Genomic DNA, 27,106 nt, shown 5'->3' with positions numbered 1-27,106 from the left:
CGCCGGACCGGGATTCCAAGGGACTGGAACAGTTTGGCAAGAAGCTGTTCTCTTCCCTTAGTTTGGGCCTGCGGTCTTTAAACACCGCCTGTCTCTTGGACCGTTATTCCCACTCTCTGTGGGATACGGTGGAGGACGTGCTGCCCCTGTGTCCGGAGGAGGTCCAGACACGACTGACCCAGGCTCTGGCCGATGGGAGGGATGCAGCACGGCATGCTATCCGATGTGGGCTTGACACTACGGACTCGCTGGGTAGGGCAATTTCTACCACAGTGGCGCTTAGACGTCACGCCTGGCTGCGGTCCACGTCATTTTCGGGCGATGTCCAGAGCACTCTCATGGACATGCCCTTTGATGGCACTCGCCTTTTTGGCGAGAAAGCGGACAGTGCGCTGAACCGCTTTAAGGACTCCCGGGCTACGGCCAAGTCCTTGGGCCTCTCGGCCCCGCGGTCGCCAACTTCCGCCTTTCGCCCCTTTCGTGGCCAAGGAAGGGGTGCCTCCTCACGTGCGCCTAGCCACCAGCCGCAGAACCAACCTGCGCGTGGTCGCGGACGTGGTTTCCGCCGAGGCGGTTCTGGAGGACGACGAGGTCAGCCCACATCCACCCCGGCAGCATCCGCCTCAAAGCCTTCCTAGTCCGAGCTTTCAGGCCCATTCCACGCCAGTGGGCGGCAGAGTTCGCCATCACCTGCTCCACTGGCGGTCCATCACATCGGACAGGTGGGTGCTGCAAATCGTCCGAAGGGGCTACTCCCTCCCCTTCGAGACGACCCCTCCAGCCATGCCACCGCAGCACCACCGTATCTCGGGGGATCATTTGAATCTTCTCCACGAGGAAGTTTCGGCCCTCTTGGCCAAGGGGGCCGTCGAGTGCGTTCTGAGCCCAGAAGTAGGTCGTGGTTGTTATTCCCACTACTTCCTGGTTCCCAAGAAGGGCAAAGGGGGCCTACGCCCTATCTTGGACCTCCGGAACGTCAATGCCTTCCTCCAGAAGGAAAGGTTCAAGATGTTGACTTTGGCTCAGGTTCTAGCTGCCCTAGACCCCGGAGACTGGATGGTAGCTTTGGACTTGCAGGACGCATACTTCCACATCCCCGTCCTGCCGGCCCACCGGCGTTACCTGCGGTTCACGGTGGGCCACGAGCACTTTCAGTTTACCGTGCTCCCCTTCGGCCTCACCAGTGCCCCTCGGGTGTTCACGAAAGTGATGGCGGTGGTCGCAGCTCATCTGCGCAGATCAGGGGTTCCAGTCTTCCCCTATCTCGACGACTGGTTGTTGAAGGCGGGCTCGCCCAGGCAGTCGTCTCCCACCTCCAGACTACGGCGGATCTCCTGCATTTGCTGGGATTTTCCATCAACGTGCCGAAGTCACACCTGAGTCCCTCTCAGAAGCTCCTCTTTATCGGAGCGGTTCTCGATTCGGCGCAGTTCCGGGTCCATCCACCGGAACAGCGGGTCCGGGATATTCAGGCCCTGATTCCCATCTTTCGGCCTCTATCCTGGGTTTCGGTCAGGCTAGTGTTGCGGCTTCTGGGGCTGATGGCTTCCTGCATCCTACTAGTGCATCACGCCAGGCGGCGCATGCGGGCTCTGCAGTGGGACCTGAAGTTTCAGTGGGCCCAGTATCACGGCAACCTGTCCGACCATGTCTTGATCTCGGAGGGCACTGCACAGCAGTTGCAGTGGTGGCTCACGGACCGCGATTGGGTCAAGGGCAAGAGCCTCTCCCTTCCCCAACCGGAGTATGTCGTAGTGACGGATGCGTCCCTCCTGGGATGGGGTGGCCATATGGGAGAGGCGGAGATCAGAGGCCTCTGGTCTCCGGCGGAGTCTCGTCTCCACATCAACCTGTTGGAGTTGAGAGCGATCCGGCTTGCACTGAAAGCCTTCCTTCCCTCTGTCAGGGGAAGTGTCGTGCAGGTGTTCACGGACAACACCACCGCCACGTGGTATTGCAACAAACAGGGAGGGGTGGGGTCGTGGACCCTTTGTCAGGAGGCTCTGCGCCTCTGGACGTGGCTGGAACACCAGGGCGTCACCCTAGTGGTTCAACATCTGGCGGGCTCTCTGAACGCCAGAGCAGACGAACTCAGCCGCCGGTGCATGATGGATCACGAATGGCGTCTGAACTCCGAGGTGGCGCAAGGTCTCTTTCAGCAGTGGGGAGAGCCTTGGTTAGATCTATTCGCCACCGAAGAGAATGCGCAATGTCAGCAGTTCTGCGCGTTGGAATTTCCAAGGCGGCACTCGCTCGGCGACGCTTTTCGTCACGAGTGGAGTTGCGGTCTGTTGTACGCCTTTCCGCCTATACCACTTCTGCCCAGAGTGCTGAAGAAGATCAGGCGCGACCGGGCCCAAGTCATCTTGGTGGCTCCGGATTGGGCACGAAGGTACTGGTATCCCGAGCTACTCAGTATGTTGACCGATCCTCCGATACGTCTGCCCCTTCGGGAGGATCTTCTGTCGCAGCAGCAGGGGACGGTCCTCCACCCGAACCTGTCCAGCCTCCACCTCCATGCGTGGAGATTGAGCGGCGGCAGTTGATGCCATTGACTTGCCTCCTGAAGTCTGTGATATCATTCTGGCAGCCAGGCTTCCCTCCACAAAGACGGTATACGCCTGCCGGTGGAACAAATTTGTGGCATGGTGCACAGCAAAGGCTGTGGATCCCCTTTCCGCCCCTCTTTCTGAGGTTTTACTGTTTCTTCTTTCTTTGGCCTGGCAGGGCTCTGCCCTGGGCACCCTGAAAGGTTATCTTGCTGCCATCTCTGCCTTCTTGCGGCTTCCTGATCAGCCTTCTCTTTTCAAGTCCCCTGTAGTTACACGCTTTCTAAAAGGCATTACTCACACGTTCCCTCCTGTTCCTTTTGTAATGCCTCAGTGGGACTTGAATCTTGTCTTGACATTCCTGATGTGCGCTCCCTTCGAGCCTCTTCACAATTGTCCTCTTCGTCTTCTGACTCTTAAGACTGCTTTTCTGGTAGCCATCACCTCGGCTTTATCTTCAAAGCCTCCTTTTCTGTCTGTTCATCCGGACAAGGTTGTCCTTCGGCCTCGTCCCTCCTTTCTTCCGAAAGTGGTAACTCCATTTCATCTTGGGCAGTCTGTCACCTTGCCCACCTTCTTTCCGCCTCCGCATCCTTCCAAAGAGGAAGAGAGGCTCCACCGTCTGGACCCAAAACGTGCGCTCTCCTTTTATTTGGACCGCACAAAGCAGTTCCGGGTGGACGACCAACTTTTCGTTGGATACGTGGGTGCTAAGAAGGGGAAAGCTGTGCACAAACGGACCATCTCTCGGTGGGTCGTTTTGTGCATCAAAATTTGTTACTCCTTGGCAAAAAAGGACCCTCCTGTTGGGCTGCGCGCCCATTCTACTCGGGCCACGGCGGCTACTACTGCTTTGGGACGAGGTGTCCCTTTGCAGGACATCTGTCAGGCGGCAACGTGGGCTTCGCTACACACGTTTGCCAGGCATTATTGCCTTGACAGCCAAGTCCGGAGGGATGGCTTCTTTGGCCGTTCTGTCCTCCAGGACTTTCTGGTGTGATCTTGGTTCGCAGACCCACCACCGGGGATGGTATTGCTTGGGTATCTATTCTAAGGTGAGGAATCTAACTAACGTGTTTCTTTCAGATGAACAAGTTACTTACCTTCGGTACCGATGTATCTGTAAGAAACATTAGTTAGTTAGATTCCTCACCGACCCACCCATCCTCCCCGTTCTGCGAACTGACATCTAGGGTTAAGGTTATCCTTTTCAGGCCCCTAGATTTTAATTTTTGGCACCAGTGTCGGTCTTTGCATGGCTCTGCGTTCCTGGCGCGGAAAGCTATGTACAAGAACTGACGTCAGCGCGCAAGGGCGGCGTCTAAGTACTCCGACGTCATTCCGGCGCACGACGCCGACGACGGACGCGGAGCCGCAGACGACGCCTAGCGACGCGCAAGGGGTATTGCTGACGAAAAATCTTCCGGATCCAGTCTGACGCCTGGGGATATTCTAAGGTGAGGAATCTAACTAACTAATGTTTCTTACAGATACATCGTTACCGAAGGTAAGTATCTTGTTCATTAAGTGGAAATATTAGTTGAGGGGTAAGTACCCACCTCAAGTAATAAACATAATCATTAACAGGATGAACCCTCAAAGTTACTAAATGAACCTGAGCTCAATACTCTTGTAGCTATGGCACTGAGCAGACAAACTTAACTGACAGCAATGGGTAAAGTATGTATTCAGTAACAAAATCATAATGGGGTTGAAATGCAAAACAATAAAACAAAATACCAAAAATCTAAAAAGGGGAACTGGAGATGTGATTTTTTTAAGTTTTAGGTGGAAATAGCGTCTGTGGTCGTGGTTGAATAAGACCTAGGTGCAATTTGACACTGGCCGCGGGAGAGGGCAGGTCAAATACACCAACGAGGTTTTTGCTTGTCAAAGATTTTGCCTTCTGACTTTAGTACTTTAAGTTCACATCCACCACATCAGGTTCAGTCCTCTTCTGACCTTCCTCAAGTCCAGGAGTGTTCTGAAGTGTTGTGTCTGAAGATGCCACATGTATGCCTGGCATGAGCTAGTGGGTGGGAATGACCTTTGGAGACACCCTAACCAATGGGGTAACTATTTCTGGGGCTTTCCCTACCCACATTAGACATTTTCAAGATGGCTATAGTCTTCGGCCACTCTAAACTTGGGCTCTGAGGGCTGGGGGGGAGGGGTGTCAGGAGTGTACTATGGTAATACTAGTGTTCTCCAACATCTAACACTAAAATCCAGTTTGAGGCTGGTCCTGTACCCACAACAACCTGAGACAGATGTCTGATAGAACAACATCTGAGTTTTTAGCAGCCAGTGGCTCCACATAGGTTGTTTTGGCATCATGCTACCCTCCTTAGAAGTGTGCCCAAATGTTGTATGTTACCCCCGCAGACCCTTCAAATCTCTTTGACACTGTTATGTCAAAAAGAGGCCCACTGTGATTATGGCCTGTCAAAAAAAGACGCACTGTGATTGGTACCTGTCTGACTGAGGGAGGGGCAAACAAAGGGCACTGCTCAACTGTCAGCTAACATATGCCTGTGGCAGAGGATGCCTCTTTGAAATACGTCCCAAGTCTCATATGAAAAGCCCCAGCAAATTTGTCGAACAGGATGTGAAATTCAAGCTGAATTTGACACTTTAATGTCAAAAAAGATTCTTACAGCTCCTCCCTGAACATTCTGTTAGGTTAAGATAGGTCATCTCTTGCCATGCATGTCAGCCTATTGTTTGCTCTGGGAGCAAGTTCACACCTCATTCAAACCTATTCAACAGCTAGTACTGGCTGGCAGAAGTGGGAGAGCAAAATGCACATTTAGCTTACAGGGACATCAGGCAGGGCAAAGGTAACTTTCTAGAAGTCCCATTTCCAAAATATTTCTTACAAGTCCAACTTCACCAGTGAATTGGGCTTATAATAAATATTTTTAAAAAGACCAAAAATGAAATTTGTAACTCCGGGAATAACGTTTATTAAACCTAATATTGTATCCAAGTGCTTTCCTATGGAACGACAACCCTGATACAGTGAAAATAACCTTTAGGGCCTTTTTACTATAAGGACATGTGTAACATTAATGTTTTATATGTCTTACTTTTAAATGCCATTTACCTTGCATTATAGGCAATAAGGCCTAATTTTGACGGGTCGAAATTGTATTTTTGAAACTGCATAGCCGGGCTACAATGGTAGGCCTGGAGACCTGAGTTACAGTGACACTAGACTGGATGACACAGTGAGTGCTGCAGTCCACATGTAGCATTTAATTTACAGCCTAGGGTACGCTTTGTACCATTTATTTGGGATGTTTAGGCAAATTATATACCCCAATCAGGTTTATACCAATTTTGCCATGTTGAGAGGAGGAGCATAAGCACTTTATCACTGGTTAGCAGGGGCAAGGAGCACAGAGTTCTATAGCCATCAAAAGCAGGGTTCAGCAAAAAGCCCAAAAAACATTGGGGTGACTGCAGAAAGTGCAAATTTCCAACAAATGTGTCACTTGTTTTTGATTGATTCACTTCACAATTCAAAAGGGTTATTCCAGTTACCTCCGTACACAAAGGTTGTCCAATGAATCAAGACATAACTGGAGTATCATATTGTTCTATTAGGGGCATAGCTTTTGGACAGTGCTATATCGAAGTTGCTCAGTGCTTTGTATTTTGTCCTTTATCTACCAGGGTCTAAGGCTTAGTGATTTGTATGGTAATATTAACATTTCCCTAAACCCTGGGTCCTAGGATTAATTATATTGTGACCAACCCCTGGTAATGCAACGTTGGCATGGTGTGTCTATCTTAAAGCATTCCAGATTAATTAAAATCCTAGTCTTTTATCCACAGTGTAAACCAGTATTTTCAGCTTGGTTGAAGTATGCAGTCCTGACACATCCTGTAGGAAAGTGCCCCTTTTTGCATGGTTACCCCCACTTTTGGCCTGACACATGATGCACTTTCACTTGGTGTGCCCTGGGTCTCTGCAATTCAGGTTCACAGGGCCTTTTTTCTTTCCCAAAGCTGTACTTTTGTACCCACAATTGGCACATCTCTGGCCACTGGTAAGCCCCTTGTAAAAGGTACCATGGGTTCCAAGGGCACTGTGACCAGGAAAGGCATCTAAGGGCTGCAGCACCTATTGTGCCACCTATAGGAACCCTGCACCTTAATACCCACACACTGCCATTGCAGGCCGTGTGTTTTGGTGCAGAGAAAAGTGAAGAGTCGACATGGCACACATCCCGGTGTGCCATGCCTGCAATCCACTGCCTGTAGCCTAGGTAAGCAACCCCTTTAGAAGGGTGCAGTAGACCATAGGTGGGGGTACAGTTGCATGAGCATAGCACCCCTACAGTGTCTAAGTCCATTCTTAGACATTGTAAGTGCAGTAAAGCCATTAAGAGTATATGGTCTGGGAGTTGGTTACTACGAACTCCACAGCTCCATAATGGCTTTACTGAACATTGGGAAGCTTGGTAGCAAACTTCTCAGCACACTAAACCCACATTGATGCAAGTGTGGGATTTAATGTAAAATGCACACAGAGGGCATCGTAGAGATGTCCCCTGAAAAACGACCAGCCCTGGTGTGGTTTCTGAATTGCTGCCCACCATTTTCCACCACCAGACAGGTTTCTGGACCCCTGGGTAGAGAGCCTTGGCTCTCTGGGTGCAGAAACAAAGCCCATCCTCTGCAGACGTGTAATGCTTCCTTCCCCAGGATGGGTTGAGGTCACGAAGGGGAAGCTTTAAAGGCCTGCCGCCTTTGTAAGATGTCCCTGCCTTTTGCTGCCCCCAGCAACTACTCCCACTGGTTCTGACCCCCACTTTGGGTGGGAGAATCAGCAGGAAAACCGAGTTAGTAGGAGAGGCGGGCCCACCTTTGCCAGCCCCACCCTTCAGGTGGGAGAGGCGAGGTGAAGCTCACATCTCAGTCCCCTCCATCTTGAAGATGAGGGGAGCCAGCCAATTAGGAATAGGCTCATTCCCCCCTCCCACTGGAGGGTGGCATAATAGGGGGTGCATCCACCTCAAGGAAGGGGCCCATTGGTCCCAACCTGCACACCCCTGTAAACGCCCCCCATATTTAGTATTTAGAAACAACCCCAAACCTTGCCTCCTCAGATTCGAGGAAGAAAGAAGAAGGACCGAAGAGCCTTGCTGACCCAGGTAGAAGAGGACACCAACTGCTTTGGCCCCAGCCCTACCGGCCTGTCCAGACTCCAACCTGCCTTCAGCAGAAACCCCGGCTTGTTCAGCAGCCCCCCAAAGCCCGGAGGACCTCCCCTGCACCCATCTGACAGACTCTGTCTACTGTGAGCACCGGATTTGCTCAACAAAGACTCACCCACAGAATCCGGATCCCGGCAGCTCAGCAATTTTGCACCACTCTGCACCCGACGCCCACAGCCCGAATGTCCCAACACCACGAGGAGGTCTCCCCAGCGATCCTGACCAGGGATCTGGTGATCCCCGACCTCCCTCAAGCTTCAAGCTGACTCCTGCAGCCTCAACCTGAAGGGTCCCTCCGACCATGACCGGAGTTGGTAAGAAGAACCAGATGTCAAAAGACACCCCTGCACCCTTGGGTGGCACCAGCGATGATGTCCAGGCATCCCCCAAGATCCCAACTTATCTCTCCAGCCTTTGGACGCCTTCAGGAAGCCTCCCTGCCCGAGCCAGCAGCATCTTTGCTTAACTGAGGATCTCCATTGGAATCCACAGGGTCCCCGACGTTGCCTTGGCACTCTGCATCCGGCCACCCCTGTGCCCCTGGAGGAGCAGCTCCTGTGCTGATTGTTGGTCCATGCAGTGCTGATCTTAACCCCAGGAGCTTTGCTCGCCCAGCCAAGTGGCCTGCTTGTAAGCAGTCCCTGACCAAAGCCCTCCTTAGCCCTATCGGCTAACATTGAGCCACTGCACTCTGAACCCGGCCACCCCAGTGTGGCTGGTGGTGCAATTTGAGTGCCAAACCTGAACCTTGGTTCTAACCCCTAAAAACTATTCTTGCAGGTCTTTCACTTACCTGCAAAACGATAACCTTCTAGTTGTGATGTTTTGTTCCAAGAAATGTTCTGTGTTGAGCTGAACTTTTGTATGACAGAAAAGTGACCATATTGCAAACCTGAAAAGGTCTTACTTACCTTGTATTGTATGATCCACAGTGTGGTATCTAGGCATACCACTCCGAGTATTTGATTTAATCCAAAAGTCACGTAAGAGTAATCAAAAGTAATTTGTATGTAATTTAAACTGTTTATAGAGCAGATACAAACCTGTAACAATTGCAAACCCATTCCCAATTGTTTACCTTGTAAAGTTCTACTATTGCAAGTACACTTTACCTCCCTGTACCAAGTCCTGCTGGTTCTAGAGATAAAACATAAGTATACCTTTTTTACACCTACCCAATTAGTTTGGATTCTGTCTCTGAGTGTGTGAAATCAGTCTTTTATTGAGTGAATACAATAAATGCTTAACACACCCTCCTGATAGGCCTAACTGCTCACCCATACTACCCAAAAAGAGAGCTGTTAGTACTTCTCTAATTAAGCCTCTGCTATACCTCTGAGACTCCCTGGACTCTGTGCACACTACACCTTACTTTGGTATAGTATATACAGAGCCAGCTTCCTACACATCCCCTCCAATATACCCTATTGTATTTTGACTGTCTATACTGTTTACCTGTATGCATGTCGCCATTCTGTTACTGGGACAATCATTACAATCCTAGCTGTTCTTTATACTTTGTTTCTACTCCTATTATTTTTAACCCAAAGTGCATGCACTATTAGATATTTAAAGTTGAATTAAAACAAGTTCGAAATTATTATCACCACCAAAAACGATAAGCTCTGTGACACCTCCCTTGGCCTTCCAGAATGAGCAACCACCATTACTTTTTCCTAGAGTCAGCTCTTTAGGCACTACTTTCAAAAAGACCTTACAGTGTACACCCAAATAAATTCTGTGTGTAGTACCAGCTTCTAGGCTCGCTCTGCTTCTACTAGGGTGAGCGCAGGGCTTTAAGTGGGCCAGGTCCTGCCGTTGCACAGCACCGGCAGCTCCAAAAAGTAGGTGCTGAGACAGGTCCCTATCTTGCTCTCCATTGTTGCCCTCACCCTAAGGTTGAAAAAAAAGTCTTAACTCTACAGCAGTACCACCTTTCACTGCTTTTGGTGTAACCTCAGAGACTTTGTTATAGTTCTTTCATTGTCTCATCATTTTAAAACTTTTTTTGTGCAGGATTATATAGTGTGAACTAGACCCGAAGGTATTGGAACACTTTACATGAGCACCAGTTACATTACACAATGACATATTCATTTTTTGAATCACAGGATGTTGAGCCACACCTGGCTCGAACCTGCTTCCCGAGCTACAAAGTCAGCAGCACTAGCCCTTACCCACAAACTCTCCCTCAAGAACTGAGCCATATTCAATACTCTATACAGTGAACCCATAGCTGTTGCTTATTTATCTTATGCAGCTAACAACCATTGACCAAGCCAGTAGTCATGGTTTGTTTTAAGTGTAATGCTATTTGTATTATAAACCGGGATGCAAAGACAGAAGCAGCAAAATACCAGTTTGGCCCCACACTACGCTAAGCACAGATTTTTACCTCGGTCAACAGTAATCACGTAGACAACAGTACTGTGGATGGGAAGTTGAAGTAAGTCATCTAGATACAGCGGTTAATGCAACATGAGATTCCAAAGGCTGGGGAGTCATGACATGGTGCTGGAAGTCACAGGTTCTGGCTAGAAAAAGATACTGATCGGTACAAAGAGAGTACATCTAAGTTACACAAGGTTACAGACAAAGACATCCCTCAAGCGATACAATAATAGCAAACACTATCTAAGAGACGCCAAAAAGAAGCTAAGTGTAGGTTGCTTTGGTGGTGGGGGACCAAACCAAAAACAAGTAGTGGTGCTAAAATCAATTCAGCGCAATCGCTGGAGGTAGTTAGTAACAGGTAGCAGGCTCTCCATGACTTGTATGTCGGAGTGTTTGAAGAACGAAGCAATGCTAAATCAGTGTGTATCGTGTATGCGAATGTACTATTGTTGTTTGATATTATCAAATTAAGAGAGGCAATCTTCAAGATATTCGAGTACTGAGCATGGATGAGTGTTTGGGAGATCTAAGTATGTTTCGCTGCATGTTCGATGAGCGAAGTAAGTCTTATTTCAGTGGTCTGATTTCATTGTAATCCGTATTTGATTATTTAATTAATAGCACAAGGTATGCCTAGATAGGCTTCTCGGAGCTGAAGAACAGGATCTAGAAAAAAGGAGACAGCTGCAACCCAGGAGAATCCTCTGTTCAAAATAGTTTATTAAATTTTAAAATAAACAACGCTGACCCTGACTGTCTCATGTAACACATCTTGTACATTGATTTGCACACTTACGTGATTTTTTTTGAATGGATAATGTGTATGTTATGTAAAGCGCTCAACACTCTGCATTGGGATGAGTAGCACTATAAAATAAATAAAATAGTGCTGTTTAAATTGATATTTGTGTAAATACTGGGACACCCCAACCCATCTGACATACTTACAGTGCATGTACTTCTATACAGGGACTGAACAAAGTAAACAGCATGCATCTCCTAAGTAAATGTGAAGAGATAACAAGCTGTGTGCCTTTGTTTCCTCTCCATTGCGTTTGCATGCAAGTGTGAAGTTCTAGGCCGCTTCCAGCCCATTACTCCACTCAATCAAAAGAAGGACTGATGGCCCCTTAACTTCTGCCTTTATCTTTAGCATAGCTGGAGGTGAAACCAGCGCCCCCCCCCTCTCCACCGCCTGCTTGTTGCCGATGGAAATGGAAAGCAGACAACCTGCAGGAGCTGCTGGACGTACCACGGTGTCTGAAAATGACACTGGGACAAGTTCAATATATTTCTGTGGGGCCCAACATCTCGGCAGGGTGGACAGCGTCCACCCTGTGAAAATAGTGGGTGGACGCTGTGTACCCACGTGTACCCCCGACTCGTGCCCTGGTCATAGCTCATTTCTTGAATGAAATGTTATAAATCCGATTGTTTGTTAGCTACATTTCTTGCCTCCAAAGAATTTTTGGGAAAAAAATGCATTTAATCTTCTTGATTATGCTTTAATTTGGCTCTGAAAGTAGACAGGTGGGGGACCGCAGCGAGACCGGTCAGACCTCAAACAGACATTATACATCCATAAACGTACAGCTGGTTCTGTAAAAGGACCCAATACCAGACGCCATTATTGCGTTACAGAATAAAACATTCTCTGGCTGTATTTATTATATCTCATAAACACGACACATTTTTCATTTTCATATTAAGTTACAATGTGTACAGAATAGCATCACATGGACATATCTAATACATGAAATTCCTAGCAAATATTCCATAACAAATTCATGACATTTCCTACCACGTACTCCAAAGGAGTCATGGTTGTCCACCCCTCAGGCCCCTTGTAGCATCAACTGATTCAATTAACTTGGGCCCAGGAGGAAACCCTGCTGGTTCCTCAATAAGTTGTCCTTTACAATGCAAACTCACCTGCCTCCTCAAGACAGAGGGAACTGGGCCAGCATGACAGCTGGTCCCCCAAACAACCATGCCAGAGCCAACCCGATACCGGGATCCCCCCGGCACCCATTGGGAAATGGGCCTTGTCAACCAGGCCATACCATGGACCCCTGGCGCAGCCACCATCGCCCAGTATCTCCTGGCCGGCTATGGACAATCGCAGTAGCGGACGTCCTCAGCCTTCCAATAATGACCGTAGTACCTCTGCCCTGGCTTGCGCTAAAGGCTTAAAACAATTCCATCATGAATTTGCCTGCACTTATATTCTTGATGCCAAGGTTGTATACCTGTTTTGTGGCCAAACATGACTCCTCCCTCGCCACAGGCCTGGGTGGTTTCCCGACCGACCAGGCCTCCCCACAAATGCTTTGTCTTGTGAGTGATGGCATGAATAAAATGCCACCAAGTTGTACACTGACCATTTTTGCCACTGATTGACAAATTAACCCCATCCATGTGAAATCTGGTGCCGAAGGTGCAGGGGGCTGCATCAGCGGTCATCAGGGGCAGCTAGCAGGGAAAGGACAATCGGGTAGCTTTGCCCACTATTTAACTTGTGCAACCGCCCATGATGCTCACCCAGGTGACCCCGCTGAACCCATGGCAACCAATCACTGTTACCCATTGGAGACCTCAAATTAAAAACAGGGCCACCGTTGGCCACTGCCCCTGACCGGTCCGTTCCGGCCCGTACCTGTCTCAGGTGCGTGTGAGCTTGTGCCTTGGCCCCTTGTCCACTTGTTTAGGTACAGTGCTACATATTCATAGTTATTTTTCAGAATCCTTATGTAGTGATTTTTTTGTTTTTTTTAGCAGCAAGATATGCCGAATTTGGAACCAGGGTCGAGTCTCGGCGAACGCTCAACATCCTGTGATTCTGATCAATTCACTTTATCTCCCCATGCTTAAAAAAACACAACAACAACAACACAAATATAGTGCTCTTGTAAAGCGCACCAGTACGTTCGAGTTTGCGCTGAAAAATAAAAAACGGATTCCAACTGCCCATAGGAAAGGTGGAAATTCTTGGGCTTTTTGGGTGCGCTGGTCCACTAGAATAGTCATGGGCCACAAAGACATTTGCATTTCCACTTCCATAGTTGTTTATGTTTTTTTACGTAGCTTTCCTTTAACAGTTTCATCTTTACTCTTTTGTAGCCCGCTGCAATCCTAAAAAAAAAAAGTTTTTTTAAAGCCTTGATCACTCTTTCCTTATCTTCTGATTATATTAAATCAGATTGCAATTCTAGTTTCTGTTTAGTCACAGTGTCTTCTCTGCTCTGGATTCCACCTTCCAACACAGCCATCCTGTTTTCTTTCATATGCTGTCGAAGTAAGTCCAGGTTGATGAGCAGCGAGTATTAACCGAATACCAGATCGCATTGAAATCCCTCACTCCATGCAGGACGATGCTCTGCTCCCTCTTGTCGTTAGTGGAGTTGCTGTCAAAGGCCTTCTTGTGTTATAGCTAGGTCTGCTTCTGGCTGCGGTGACATCTGAAGGCGAGGCTACAACATCAAATATTCCTTTTCTTCTTGACTAGTTTGCAAGTTTCAGATCACAACTGCTCCCCCATAACTGAAATCATTTTTCCTCATTATGTTCTCCCAGAGAAAAAGTAATTTTATTTAGTAAAATCAATGTTTCACTATTCTGGCCTCTGCATGCGCCTTACAAAAAAGTGTTCCAGCATCCCGCTCATTTTGCATGAAAATTCTGAATTGATCCGGTTGCTTTTTATGAGCTTAGTGTCTCCAGTATCTTTATTAAGAGGGACATCTGTTCTGTATGACAATATATTGCTCCTCTAATATCTAACTCCATATCCTGCTGGTAACAATATCGTGTTGTGCATAATTGTATGTATTTTCTGTTTATCTCAAAATGATCCTTTCTGCTTGCCCTAATTTAGAATTGTTTGCTTTAAGTTACACAGTGGGAAGGACATGAGTGAAATAAGCAAGCGTGTTCTGGAAGAATTAAAAGACCCTATCACTGAAGAAAGGTTTAAGGAAATACAAAAACAAATAAAAGAACAAGAGGAACTCCTGCAAGGTTATCAGCAGGTACTGTTTACATTTAGTAAATTATTATTTATTCTGCTGTAACCGTTTTTTGAACAGATTATTGAGGATTTGTGTTTTTGCTGCACCTACACGCTGATAAAATGGCTTTCAGCTTTAAAAGGAAAACTTGCGGATAAGACAAAGGATAAAGCTTTTCACAATCACTTTAGGCTTCTCTTGCTGATGAAGGTTGCATCTAATGTACTGGTTTTGGGCATTAAATGCCCTGAAATACAAAAATACCTGAACGTCCAGCCATTCCTTTTTTTTATGTGCAAGCCTATTTGTTTTATTCAACTGTATATCGGCCACTTTTTTCCATCTGGTGAAAGTTAACGCTTGGCAGTCAGAATCATTCTAGCCAACTCATTGCAAGTGTAGAGGGACACATGTCCCTTTGTAGCTTTAAGTGCAGCGCTGTTGCCAACGCATGTACATAAAATAACAAATTAGCACGTGCCTCTGTTTCACTGGAAATGTGCCCGAAAATTAAGAGGGAGGAATATAGCGGCTATCCCTTGTTTACTTTCAGCAGTTAAAGTTGGGAAAAAGTGACAGATGTTACTTAGAAAAAAATTAAATGCTTGAATTGTTCTGGGAGTTTGAAGTGTGGTCCATTCCGTACCCAAACCATGTATTCACTTGTAAATGGGAATATCAGGGGAACATTTATCATTAAATCTGTAAATGTATCATACTTGAAAACTATCATCATTGGTAAATCAATATGACAGCTGCAAACATCATTTAGGACATTCAAACAGCTGCATGTACCAAGAAACATGATTTAATTACTTATTAAACCAATCAGAGCTCTCTGTTTTCAAAGATGAGTTCTTTTAGATTAAAATATACACATTGTTTTTATCGGTCATGCATTGATCAGTGCAATTTTTAAATACAGAACAATTACTGATCAATGCAATTTTTATATAGTATAAAAAATATTGTATGATGCCTATGAGAACAGGGATAATCTACGCTAGCACTAATAGCAGCAAGGAAATTGTTGCCATCATCAAAGAATACAACCTGGTTTCTGACCCCTGTAGCAACATCTTCTCCCCACAAGATCTTTGCAACAAGCTCTCAGAATTCTGCTTTCCAAAATCATCTCCATATATAGCAACTTCGACCCTCAGCCAGACCCGTTATCGTTGAAACTCAACTTTCAATCATGGCTGATGTGGCCTGCCTAGCCACTGTCGAAATCGATGCTACCATGAAGACCATCCACTGGGGGCTCCATCATGTTCCTTGCCCCCCCATGCTTTCAACAAAGGACTCCAACCAATCAGTGAAGCACTAACACCCATCCTCAATGCCTCTATTGACTTAGCCACATTCCTGAACACTTGGAAATATGCTACAGTCATACCCCTGATCAAGAAACCATCTGCTGTCCCGGTTTCCAACTACATAACGATCTCCCTCGTACCATACCCAGCAAAGGTCTTAGTGAAACTAATCATCCAGTGTTTCAGCAACCACCAACCCCTCGATGCCATATAGTCTGGATTCAGGCACAACCACAACACAGAAACAAAACTCATTGCTGCCACAGATGACATCTGCATGATCCTTTGCAGAGGGGACACGTCATCCCTCGTCCTTGTGGTCATGTCTGCAGCATTTGACACCGTCTCACACCCCATCCTCATTAGGCACTTGCACGAGATTGGCATCCAAGGAGCCGCTGTCCACTCGATCTGCTCCTTCTTAATGGATAGAACACAAGCTGTCAGCCTGCCGCCTTACTCCTTGGAAGGACACAAATTGATCTGAGGAGCCCCTCAAGATTCATTTCTAAGCCCCACCCTCTTCAATGCATACATGATTCCTCTGGCCAACGTCATCTGTGCATCCAACATCAGCATCCTCTCAAATCAATCAATCAGGGGTTTGTAAAGTGCGGCTACTCACCTGTGAGGGTTTAAAGGCACTGAGGGGGGAAGGAGGGCTGCGGATCCTTCTGGGCGCTGGGGTTCAGTCTAAGAGCCAGGTCTTGAGATCCTTCCTGAATTGGGTCTGTGACGGGGCTTGCATGAGGTGTAGAGGTAGGGTGTTCCAGGTCTTGGCAGCGAGGTAGGAGAAGGATCTACCTCCGGTTCTTGTCTTGTGGATCCATGGGACAGTGGCCAGGGCTAGTTAGGTGGAGCGGAGGTGTCTGGTGCGTATGTGAAATGAGAGGCAGTGGTTCAAAAATGCTGGTCCTGTGTCATGGAGGACTTTGTAGGTGTGTGTGAGAAGCCTGAAAGGGATTCTTTTGTTGACCCTGAGCCAGTAGAGTTCTTGATGGCTTTCAGTGATGTGGCTGCGGTGAGGGATATTGAGGACCAGTCTGGCTGCGGCATTTCGAATGTTCTTTTGTTTTCTGAGGAGTTTCTGGGTGATGACAGCATGGAGAGCATTGCCGTAGTCTAGTCTGCTGATGATGATTGCATGGGTGGCCATTTTTCTGGATTCGAGGGAATCCATATGGATGTCTTTCAAAGCATGCAAAGCGTGTGGAAGCATGATGAGGATACATTGTTGATCTGGCGGTTCATTGTGAGCTTGGAGTCCAATATGATATCCAGGTTTCGTACGTGGTCCGTGAGGGTGGGGAGTTTTCAGTGCGGCTGGCCACCAGGAGTCGTCCAAAGCTGAGGGGGTGGGTCCCAGAATGACTTCAGTCTTGTCCGAGTTGAGTTGGATGTAACTGCCTTTCATTTAGATGGCGATGGTCTTCATTCATCTGTGGAAGTTGTTTTGGCAGCTGTGCGTTAGTTGGTGAGGGAGATCAGATGGGTTTCGTTGGCATAGAAGACGATGTTGAGTCCATGGTTCCTTACGATGGCTGCAAGTGGGGACATGTAGATGTTGAAAAGGATGGGGCTCAGAGAGGAGCACTGTGGCACTCCCCAGCTGATCTCTGTGGGTTCTGAGAGGAACAGAGGTAGTCTGACTCGCTCTGTTCGACTGGTGAGAAAGGAGTGGATCCATTCCAGGGCCTTGTCGCGGATGCTGGCGTCTTGTGATTAGTGTGCGGTGGGAGATAGTGTTGAAGGCGGCCAAGAGGTCCAGAAGGATGAGGGCTGTTGTTTCGCCCCGGTTGAGGAGGGAGTAGATATCATCAGTGGCTGTGAGGAGTGCAGTCTAGGTGCTGTGGTTGCTTCTGAAGACGGATTGAGAGATGTCCAGGACGTAGTTCGCTTCGATGAACCTGGAGAGTTTGGCCTTGATGGCCTTCTCGACCACCTTGGCCGGGAAGGGGAGATGGGTTTGAAGTTCTTGAGGTCTGTCGAGGCGGCGGATGGCTTCTTCAGCAGGGGGTTGATCTCGGCCTGTTTCCAGTCGTTGGGGAAGGTGGCTGTCCTATGCAGACGACACGCAAATCATTCTCTTCCTCTCAAACAAGACCTTCAGCACAAGAAACAAGTTCACTGCCTGTATGACTGAAGTTGCTGGCTGGGTGAAAGTCAACTGTCTAAAGCTCAACACATACAAGATAAAAGTATCTTCGGCAGGAACTCTTCACCATGGGACTCCAATTGGTGGCCAACCAAACTAGGTCCCACACCCAGAACTCATGCCAAAAATCTCAGAATAATCATGAACAGCAAACTAGACATGACTGCACAAGTCAATGCCGTCACTGCATCGTGCTTCCACACCCTGAAGATGCTGAGGAAGGTCTTCAAATATCTCCCGAACACAAGTAAAACTATCACTCGCGCCCAAATCACCAGCAAGTTGGAGTATGGGAACTCCCTCTACACCGGGCTCACCAAGCAAGTCACTCTAAGACTACAGACGATTCAGAACTTGGCAGTCTGACTTATCCTCAACCTCCCGCACAGAACTTGCATTTCACCACACTTCCAGGAACTACACTGGCTTCCAATACACAAATGCACTAAATTCAAACTCCTCGCACACACATTGAAGGTACTCCACAACTCAGGCCGCACCTACTTGAACAGTTGTATCTCCTTCCACCAACCATCCAGACACCACCTCTCCACAGAATCTCTTCTCGCCAACATCCCATGCATACACAGAACCAATCAGGAGGGTGAGCATTCTCTTAAATCACTCTTAAAGCTTGGAACAACTCAGTTTCCACATCAGAACCCCCTCCTCTCTTCTTGAATTCCACAAGAAGCTGAAGACCTGGCTTTTCAGTTAAGCCACCTACCATAGGTAGGGCTTGGCACACACACGTACTCAGTGCCAGGGTATCCTCATGGGTCCTAGTTCGGTTTACAATACACATAACATGATACTATCCAAAAGTGAAAAATGTTACTGGTTGGCCCTTCCTACCTGTTGTGCAACTCTCTAGATTGATAGGATGCCCTTCCTGTATCAAAGTAGAATAAGGAACCTTTGCACAACATGAAGAAAAATCCAGATTTGGGTGAAGATCCAGTCAAGGAACTTTTAGCCAGATCACTAATTCAAGGTGTCAGATTATATAAACTTTGCCTCAGTGCGGTAAAAGGTTGCACCAAACAACGAGTAAAATAATTAAATTTACACGAACCAGCATTGTATATATTGCAGTGTTTGCAACAATTTTTATTTTCTAAAGATGACCTTGGTTTTGAAAGGGGCAGTGAGCAAATTCCAAGCCAAAAGCGGAATAGATTAGTCACCAGTGCAAGGACTTTTGGTATTAATACTAGATTTGTATCACAGATGACATTTAGCTTGTGGGCTATTGTTGTGCCCGAAAGAGATCCACCCACAAAGGGCTACCAGCTGAGTGTAAAGGATGAAGAATTCAGTGGGTCCAAGATCATGGTCTCATCTGTAATGGTTTGAGGTAGAAGCAGTTCACCTGCATCCAGACTTGGATATGTACAAAGCAGTTGGTGAGTTTATAGAGACATTGTAGTTTGAGGTACATTTGTACATCTTCCATGGACCTCTGGTAGCCAAGCAAGACAGAATAAGTTCCATGGTTTGAGACATGCAGAAGGTGCACCGGAGGGTCACGAAGACTCCGTAGGAGCAGCTTGTACTTCAGTGGGGCCTTTTGGATTGGGTGGCTCCATAGTCTCCCCTCCCATCTGACTCCAGCTTCCCTGCATGGCTCGTAGGGAAATGGCAGCCCTTTTGACTGACTATGTGGTGCACTGGCATGGCCAGGGTACTCGATATAAGCAGAGACCTGGACACCACAACTGGCAACATGCCTTTTCTGTATTACTGTGAAGGCATACAGAGTTACCACACGTAAAGACTCTTAACAGCTGCTGACATGTAGACATCCCTGGGCCACTAACTCCACCAGTGAGCACAATTGCGGCCGTAGGTGCAGAAGACTGAGAGGGTAGGGAATTACAAGGGGAGCGAAAGGCAAAAAAAAGACAAATGCAGCCATATTAACCTATCCGCTGTTGTGGTACCCGGTAAAGGCCAGAACTGAGCTCGTCTCATTGCCAGAATGCATGGAGGAAAGGAGAAAACAAACTTGTGTCCATAAGCTCACTCATATGTGCAAGATCGAGAAAACCAACACCAAACAGGATAAACTCTCATTCGAGCAAAAAATGCTGCAGAGCTGCATTCTGGACCTCTCTCTTCACCCAAAGTGTTGAGCTCTGAGGAACAAGAAGAATTAACAGGCGTGTGCATTAAAACTATCCTCATTGACATGAAGTCCAGTCTTCATACCATACACTCTAAAATGTCCCACCTCACTATATGAATGGACTTGTTAAAAATAACCTGGAGGAGCATAGTGACTGTATTAATAAAGCAGAAAACAGAAACTCAGACCTGTAGGACAGCAGCCCTGGACTGAATAATACTGTTGTTCAAATGGAAAGGGACCTGGCTAGAACCACTGCAAAGAAAGAGGACCTGCCTTAAAAGACCATGAAGCTCACTGACCAAATGTGTGCATAACCTCACATTTTTGCTACACTTGCAATGCTGTCTATACTGACCTTCATTTCTGTAGTTCCATGACTCCCATGAACCAAATGTTTCAGTGTTTTTACTCTTGGAGGGAAGCCGGAGTTTAAAATTATAACAATACTCATATAAAGGAGAGCAGGGTTGAACAAGGATGGGCCACCATTAGGCGTGAATGCATAGTTTTGATGTATGGGGTGTTATGTAAACTATGGGATTATAACCCCTAAATTAGGGGGGTATCCGTGTGGGTAGACAATGCAAGTTGGGGACTGCAGATAGAAGAGGCAGGGTGAATTTTTATGAGTCATTGCTACAGCAAGAGGGCTACCGGAGTTGCTGGAGCAAGGACGTTAGAGTTTACAGCAGAATTGGGAAGTTTAAGCAATGTGGACACTTAAAATGATGACATGAAATGTTAGAGGTCTAGGCAACCCTAAAAATGTACTATTGATACTGGCATAATTGGAGATACATGAGGTTAAAGTGAAAATCACAAGGAAATCCTCAGAGAGGGGGCACTTGCTGCCCCTTCAGTGCTGGCTGAAGGCAGAATAGATGCTTTGGCACATTCAGCACATACCCTAGTGTCGTAGTTGTACTGATTAGGAAGTACTTGTGCTTTAAATTGTCCTACATGTAGGATGACGCTCAGCATAGACCGTCTGTGGCGGGGGCGCTACAAGATGTTAATATCACCCTGATAAACACATTTGTCCCAACCATGGGTGCCCCGGATTTCATTGAAGGGATGGCAGTACTCTACAATTCCAGTCTAATTACAACCCTTTTAGACAGCAGTAATCCACAGAGATCTGACCATCTAGGATCTGCACAGGTTTTGAGGCACCTGTTAGACTATTCGGACTGAGAGATGTATGGAAAGAGAAGAGGGGGCAAAGACAAAATATACTCTTACTATTCCTCGGTACACAAAGGGGTGTTTGAACAGAATTTCGGAAAGGAAAATATTGTGATACAAAAATATTGTGTCAAATATCGGGACAACGAAAATATAAAGTTAAAAAATATAATTGCATGTAATATCGTTTGTTTTAATTAGTATGTAATTCATTGTATTGTGTTTTTTTATCTGTATATTTTTTTTAGATTAGTGTTTTTAGTGAGCGAAATTTTTAGTTATGACATTTTTGAGATTTGTTAATTTAATTGTATTAATATAAATAATTGGTAAATATTTCTTATTTGTAGTATATTGTTATTTTGGGGAATAATGGTATGGAGATTTGTTAATTATATATATTAAAATAAGAATCTTTTAAATTTTGAATATATGCACACTAAGGACTTAGATTTTTATTTCTTGAGACTGTAGTTCGACCTTAAATTGGTCGTTGCTTATGCATTTCCCGTTCCTTTTTCCACTGGGCTTCTACGTTACATAGTCCAGGAGGGTGTTTTTCTCTCTAGGTTTTATCTGAGAGGGGTCTCTACCAAACATTATTGTTATTCTTCTTGCAATACTTTTGTTCAGCATTGTAGGGGTCTCTCTATCATGGATGTGCTCTGAGATTCCTCTTCCACAGAGTTACAGGGAGAGGCTAGATCACATTGTAGTTTCCACAATAAAGAGCTGGTGCTCTAATTTAGTGGTGTGGGTTGATGTCCTCAGCCTCTTTATCCTTATCCAGTCATGAAGACAAAAACAAAACACAACTGGCACCTGGCAAAAGTTAAGCTGGTAGTCGTACAAGGGGCTTATGATCGATAACAAAGGCAACTACAAAGCACAATGTGAGGCAATAAAAAAAGAGGGGACTAATGTCAGCAGTGGCATTAAGAAATCTGAAAAACAAGACCGCTGGAGCAAGCTTTCTCCCTCTGACCAGGGTGATACAGGCTAAACTAATTCCATCAATTACCTATGGAAGTGAAGCCATGAGAGGGAGAGATGCGGAAACATTGAACGGCACCTTTGCAAGAGCCTTGAGAATAATATACGGGTTGCCTGGATATACATCTCCGGCACAAATGAGGCTTGAATTCGGGATGCAAAGACAAGTGCTGGCCCGTAAAGAAGCTTTAGTTAAAACCTGGTACAAGATCAAAAAAAGGGCAGCCAGAAATGCTAAACTCCTACTTGTGGAGGGAACTAGAAGCCTCAGAGACCTGCCCAGCTAGACACTTTTTGGACACTGCACTGGACCAGCTGGGGTTACGGCAACTCTGGGAATCGTCAGGGTCCATGGCAAGCTTAAATGAATTTGTAAACAACACAGTCAAAAACGAATCTATCATACAAGACAAAGCCGTCTTGAAAGAACGCGCACACGGCTGGCTCACTGTACAGTCCTATAGCAAAGCGACTCCCCAAGCATACCTCCAATCTAACTTCTCCAAAACCACCAAAGAGAAGTTTCTGAGATTTCGGTCAGGCTTATTACCATCTGCATATCACCTGCCTCCATGGTTACGCCCTCCGAAGCCAGCAATCTGCCGTCTCTGTGGGGAAGGAGAGGTGGACTTAGTGCACATCAAAATACATATTCCGGGAATTGATGCTGGTGCGCTGGTCACTATTTAGAACAATCTTTAAAAAGAAACAAATACGGTCCTGTAGGCAAGCGGTGCTCGCAAGTTTCTCTGGTGAAGATATTCAACTAAGCTGCTGCCTGGCAACATTTTTAACCGCTGCCGATCTCAGACTAAAAAAGATACCACCAGATTATCTGAGAAGTGGCATTGGAACCGGCCCACTAACCCATCACGTAAAAGCCTTTAACAGCGCTCTTTACATCAAGCATTAAGCACTCTTGAACATCCAAGCCTCGAAAAAAAAATATCAACAGGCTAATCTCGGCCATTTTTGCCCCGAGCAACAAAAGTTGTTGCTGCACTATGCACTTTAAACTTCTACCCAAACGCCCCCCTTCAGTCTGTTGCCAAGACTCTGACCGGGGGGTGACTCTACCTTACGAACTGCTGCTAAATTGACGCATACAAAAAATGAAGAAACTGGACTATGGGTCACCAAAGCCGGGGGACTGGATCTTTTTTGCCATTTTAACTGTGTTTTTAACTGTGGCTATCAGCCTTTTAAATTGATGTTTTACAGTTTTATAAAAGACGGCCAACTTTTGTAAAGGTTTTAATTAACTGTACAATAAACATATTACTTACTTATCCAGTCATGAGTTGATTGCCCTTGGCAGGGCTACATAATGTTATTGTTTCTATATGGTGTTTTCTCCAACACTTCCTTATCCCTCTGATGTAGGTAGGGTTGTCTGCATGATTTCTCATGAGGGTTTTCCACAGTCTTTTTGGTGGAGCATTTTATTTGCTCCACCTGTGATTTTTTTGACAGCCGGCTTACTGTGACTGGCTAGTCCTATTCAGGAATCTTCTTTTGGCATTTCAGTTTGCCGACCGGCCTCCCAAGGATGCTGTTGCTTTGGTATCTAATTCTAAGATTGAGCCATCTAGCTGCAGAGTTACTTACCTTTTATAAGGCCTTATATGGTAGAGACAGGATCTAGCCACAGATTCCTTAACAATCTACCCAACCTCCCCGTTCTGCGAACTGTTAGTCCTGTTACCTTCAAGACCCTTTTCTTGGCATTCTGATGCCATTCTTTAAGACTTCATAATTGTTTGACACAAAGGTGTGTCTTTTTTGGCACACTATTTCCATAAGCAGTTTCTATGAGTGGCTCTACATTGTTGGTGCAAAAAATAGTCACAGAAGAAACTGTCAGTGCGTCAGGGGAGGGAGTGTATGGACTCTGTTGACAATCTCTCGACTCCCTCTCACGTGGAGGTAACTGCTGTACAAAAATATCGAGAACCAGTCTTGCGCCTTCCGAGAATTCCGAGATATGGAATCTACAGCTAGATCCTGTCTCTACCAGATAAGGCTTTACCGGAGGTAAGCAACCTATTCTTCAGTGTCCAACACCTTCCAGAAATTGGTATAGATTGGAGTGGAAATATTAAATGTCTCTCTTTAGTGCCCAGCACCTTCCTAAAATTGGTTTAGATTGGAGTGGGAAGCGTAAATGTACCCCCTTTAGTGTCCAACACCTCCCCAAACTGGTTTAGGTTGAAGTGGGAATAGTAAATTTCACCCCTTTAGAATCCAACACCTTCCTCATATCAGTATAGATTGGAGTAGAAATAGTAAATGTTATTCTTTAGTGCCCAACGCCTTCCTCGAATTGGTTTAGATTGGAGTGGGAGTAGTAAATTTCACCCCTTTAGTGTCCAACACCTTCCCCTTTATATTTTAGATTGGAATAGTGATAGTAAATGTCACCCCTTTAGTGTTAAACACCTTCGTCCAATATGGTTTGATTGGGGTATGAATAGTAAACGTCATCCCTTTAGTGCCCAATACCATCTCCAAATTGATTTAGAATGGAGTGGGAATAGTAAATATCACCCCTTTAGTGTCAAACACCTTCCTCAAATTGAATTAGATACGAATAGTAAATGTATTTGTTGTATACATTTTTAATGTTAAATGTTTTATCTGAAAAACTATTCTTTTATAAAGGTAAATGAAACAATTCTTTTTATGAATAAAAAACGTAAATTATATTTACATAGGAACTTGTGTTGTACATTTTCATCTTTTATCTTCCATTGTTCAACAGCTTTTTTAAATTTGTAATTTGTTATATATGCATATTTTCATCATCATGTTTACATTTATTTTTTTCCCAAACAGCAAATTATCACAGTGAGTACATCCTCATTTGCAGATAGGCAATGCGTATTAACACAATATAGATAAATGTTGGTAGTACATTATTTAACATTGAAGAAAAGATTATCAGAAGGAAGAATCAAAATCAATAAATAACAATGAATACTTTCTTAAGGCTACACAATCTTTTCTAACCAGTTAGTAATTGTGGACCAGATTTGTAGCCCCATGTTCGTTTCTTTCGGCCCCGCCCTTTATAGACAGAGGATTCTATATTATTTTAAACGGTGTGCGTAGGGATAAGAAATGTCCAGGGATTTGCTCTGAAAGTATCCAATGTTTCTTTATTGTTCAAAATTCAACAGTTCACAAACAACAGGGAATTTCAGCCAACGCGTTTCGTTCTCATAAAGAACTTCATCAGGGCTGAAAAAATAGACAAAACATACATGTAAATATAACAACGTGTAGGGAAGAATCGCAACAAAACATATTTAATTCACATAAATGACAAAATTAAAAATTAAAAATCAATAATGCATCATACATACAAAAACACATATATTACAATAAACAGAACATATATAATCCTAAATTGTGACATCAGGAGACTAACCATACTCTCTATAAACATATAGATCTTACAATAAAGTTCCTATTAATCTGTCCTAGTAAAAAACCAACAACACATACATTTCTCATATCAAAAAGTTCCCATAAATCATTATTTATAAAAAAGTTTTTAGTCCCATTCAACACCAGAAAAATAGAGAAAAGGAGAAAGTCAAAAGTGATCACATAAAAAGAGCAATCTAGCCGATTACTGAGAAAAAACAGTCCATCACCAGAGAAATAGACTGGATGTCACACGTGCCATTCAAGTCTAATAAAGCAACTTTACCCCATAATAGTTATTCCAGAGAGCTGCAACTCTATATTGATTAAAGACCACTGAGGCTTCATATATTTCACAAGATTCGGGTCTAAGTTCAAAAAGATATACCCAAATATATTGGTTAAGACTATTGAGAGAAAAAAATATATGTATATCTATATAGACTCACCTTCTCGAGGAAAACCCTTCTTGAGGGAAAGAACATATAGGTTCTCATAGATTTTTATTAAACACGGTGATGTTGTAAGACGGACTTGAGATAACGAAAACCGTGCCACAACCTAATAAGAGGCAAAAATTATATAATACTTAATGATTTGCCTCCCAAAAAATAGCCGTATTCAAACTGGAATTCTAATCCTAAATGTATTCAAAGAGATCCGGTGAAATATTTCTCTTTTTCATTAGATTAGTTAAAAACTTTATCGGTGGAAGATTTTCACTTCGGATCTCTTTGAATACATTTAGGATTATAATTCCAGTTTGAATACGGCTATTTTTCAATTTTTTGGGAGGCAAACCATTAAGTATTATATAATTTTTGCCTCTTATTAGGTTGTGGTATGGCCTTCGTTATCTCAAGTCCCTCGTACAACATCACCGTGTTCATAAAAATCTATGAGAACCTATATGTTCTTTCCCTCAAGAAGGGTTTTCCTCAAGAAGGTGAGTCTGTATAGATTTACGTATATTTTTTTCTCTCAATAGTCTTAACCAATATATTTGGGTATATCTTTTTGAATTTAGACCCGAATCTTGTGAAATAAATGAAGCCTCAGTGGTCTTTAATCAATATAGAGTTGCAGCTCTCTGGAATAACTATTATGGGGTAAAGTTGCTTTGTTAGACTTGAATGGCACGTGTGACATCCAGTCTATTTCTCTGGTGATGGACAGTTTTGTCTGAGTAATCGTCTAGATTGCTCTCTTTATGTGATCACTTTTGACTTTCTCTTTTTCTCTATTTTTCTGGTGGGACTAAAAACATTTTTATAAATAATGATTTATGAAAACCTAAGAGATACCAGAGGAGTTATAACTGTGCTCAACCTGGAAGCAATTATTTACGAATAAATCTTACTATCCACCTTAATAAGTGTAATCGGTCTGTAAGATGCAGGGATGAGTTCAGATTTTCCCTTTTTCTTAAACACTACAATAGTAGTCTTTTGCCAGGATTTGGGGGTCTGTCCCCATTGAGCAAGCTGGAATAAAGATATTAACATAGGACATAGCGTTTGCTGAAAGGTCCTAAAAAACTCTAGGGGAATCCCATCTGGCCCAACTGCTTTACCCGAGGCTAAGGATCCGATTGCTATCTCAATTTCATCCCCGGTAATTGGGGCATTGAGAGCCTTGTTTTGTTCGGGTGTAACATTCACCGTGTTTAACCCATTTAAAAATTCCCTAATACTTCCAGTGGTGGCTTCCCCTTCTGCA

General features: G+C 45.0%; 1 protein-coding gene across 4 annotated transcripts in view; it reads left to right on the top strand.

Annotated features, from left to right (window-relative positions):
- CEP162 (centrosomal protein 162) overlaps positions 1 to 27,106 on the top strand; it is an 857,607-nt gene that overhangs the window by 411,532 nt on the left and 418,969 nt on the right. For all 4 annotated transcript variants that reach the window (XM_085611039.1, XM_085611040.1, XM_085611038.1 and 1 more), the window contains exon 16: positions 14,059 to 14,196. In XM_085611039.1, coding sequence (XP_085467165.1) covers positions 14,059 to 14,196 — 138 coding nt within the window. The remainder of the gene's footprint in view (positions 1 to 14,058; positions 14,197 to 27,106) is intronic.

The sequence above is a fragment of the Triturus cristatus genome, chromosome 6, assembly GCF_964204655.1.
Source record: "Triturus cristatus chromosome 6, aTriCri1.1, whole genome shotgun sequence".
Lineage (NCBI taxonomy): Eukaryota > Metazoa > Chordata > Amphibia > Caudata > Salamandridae > Triturus > Triturus cristatus.
This window is presented reverse-complemented; position numbering and strand designations above follow the sequence as displayed.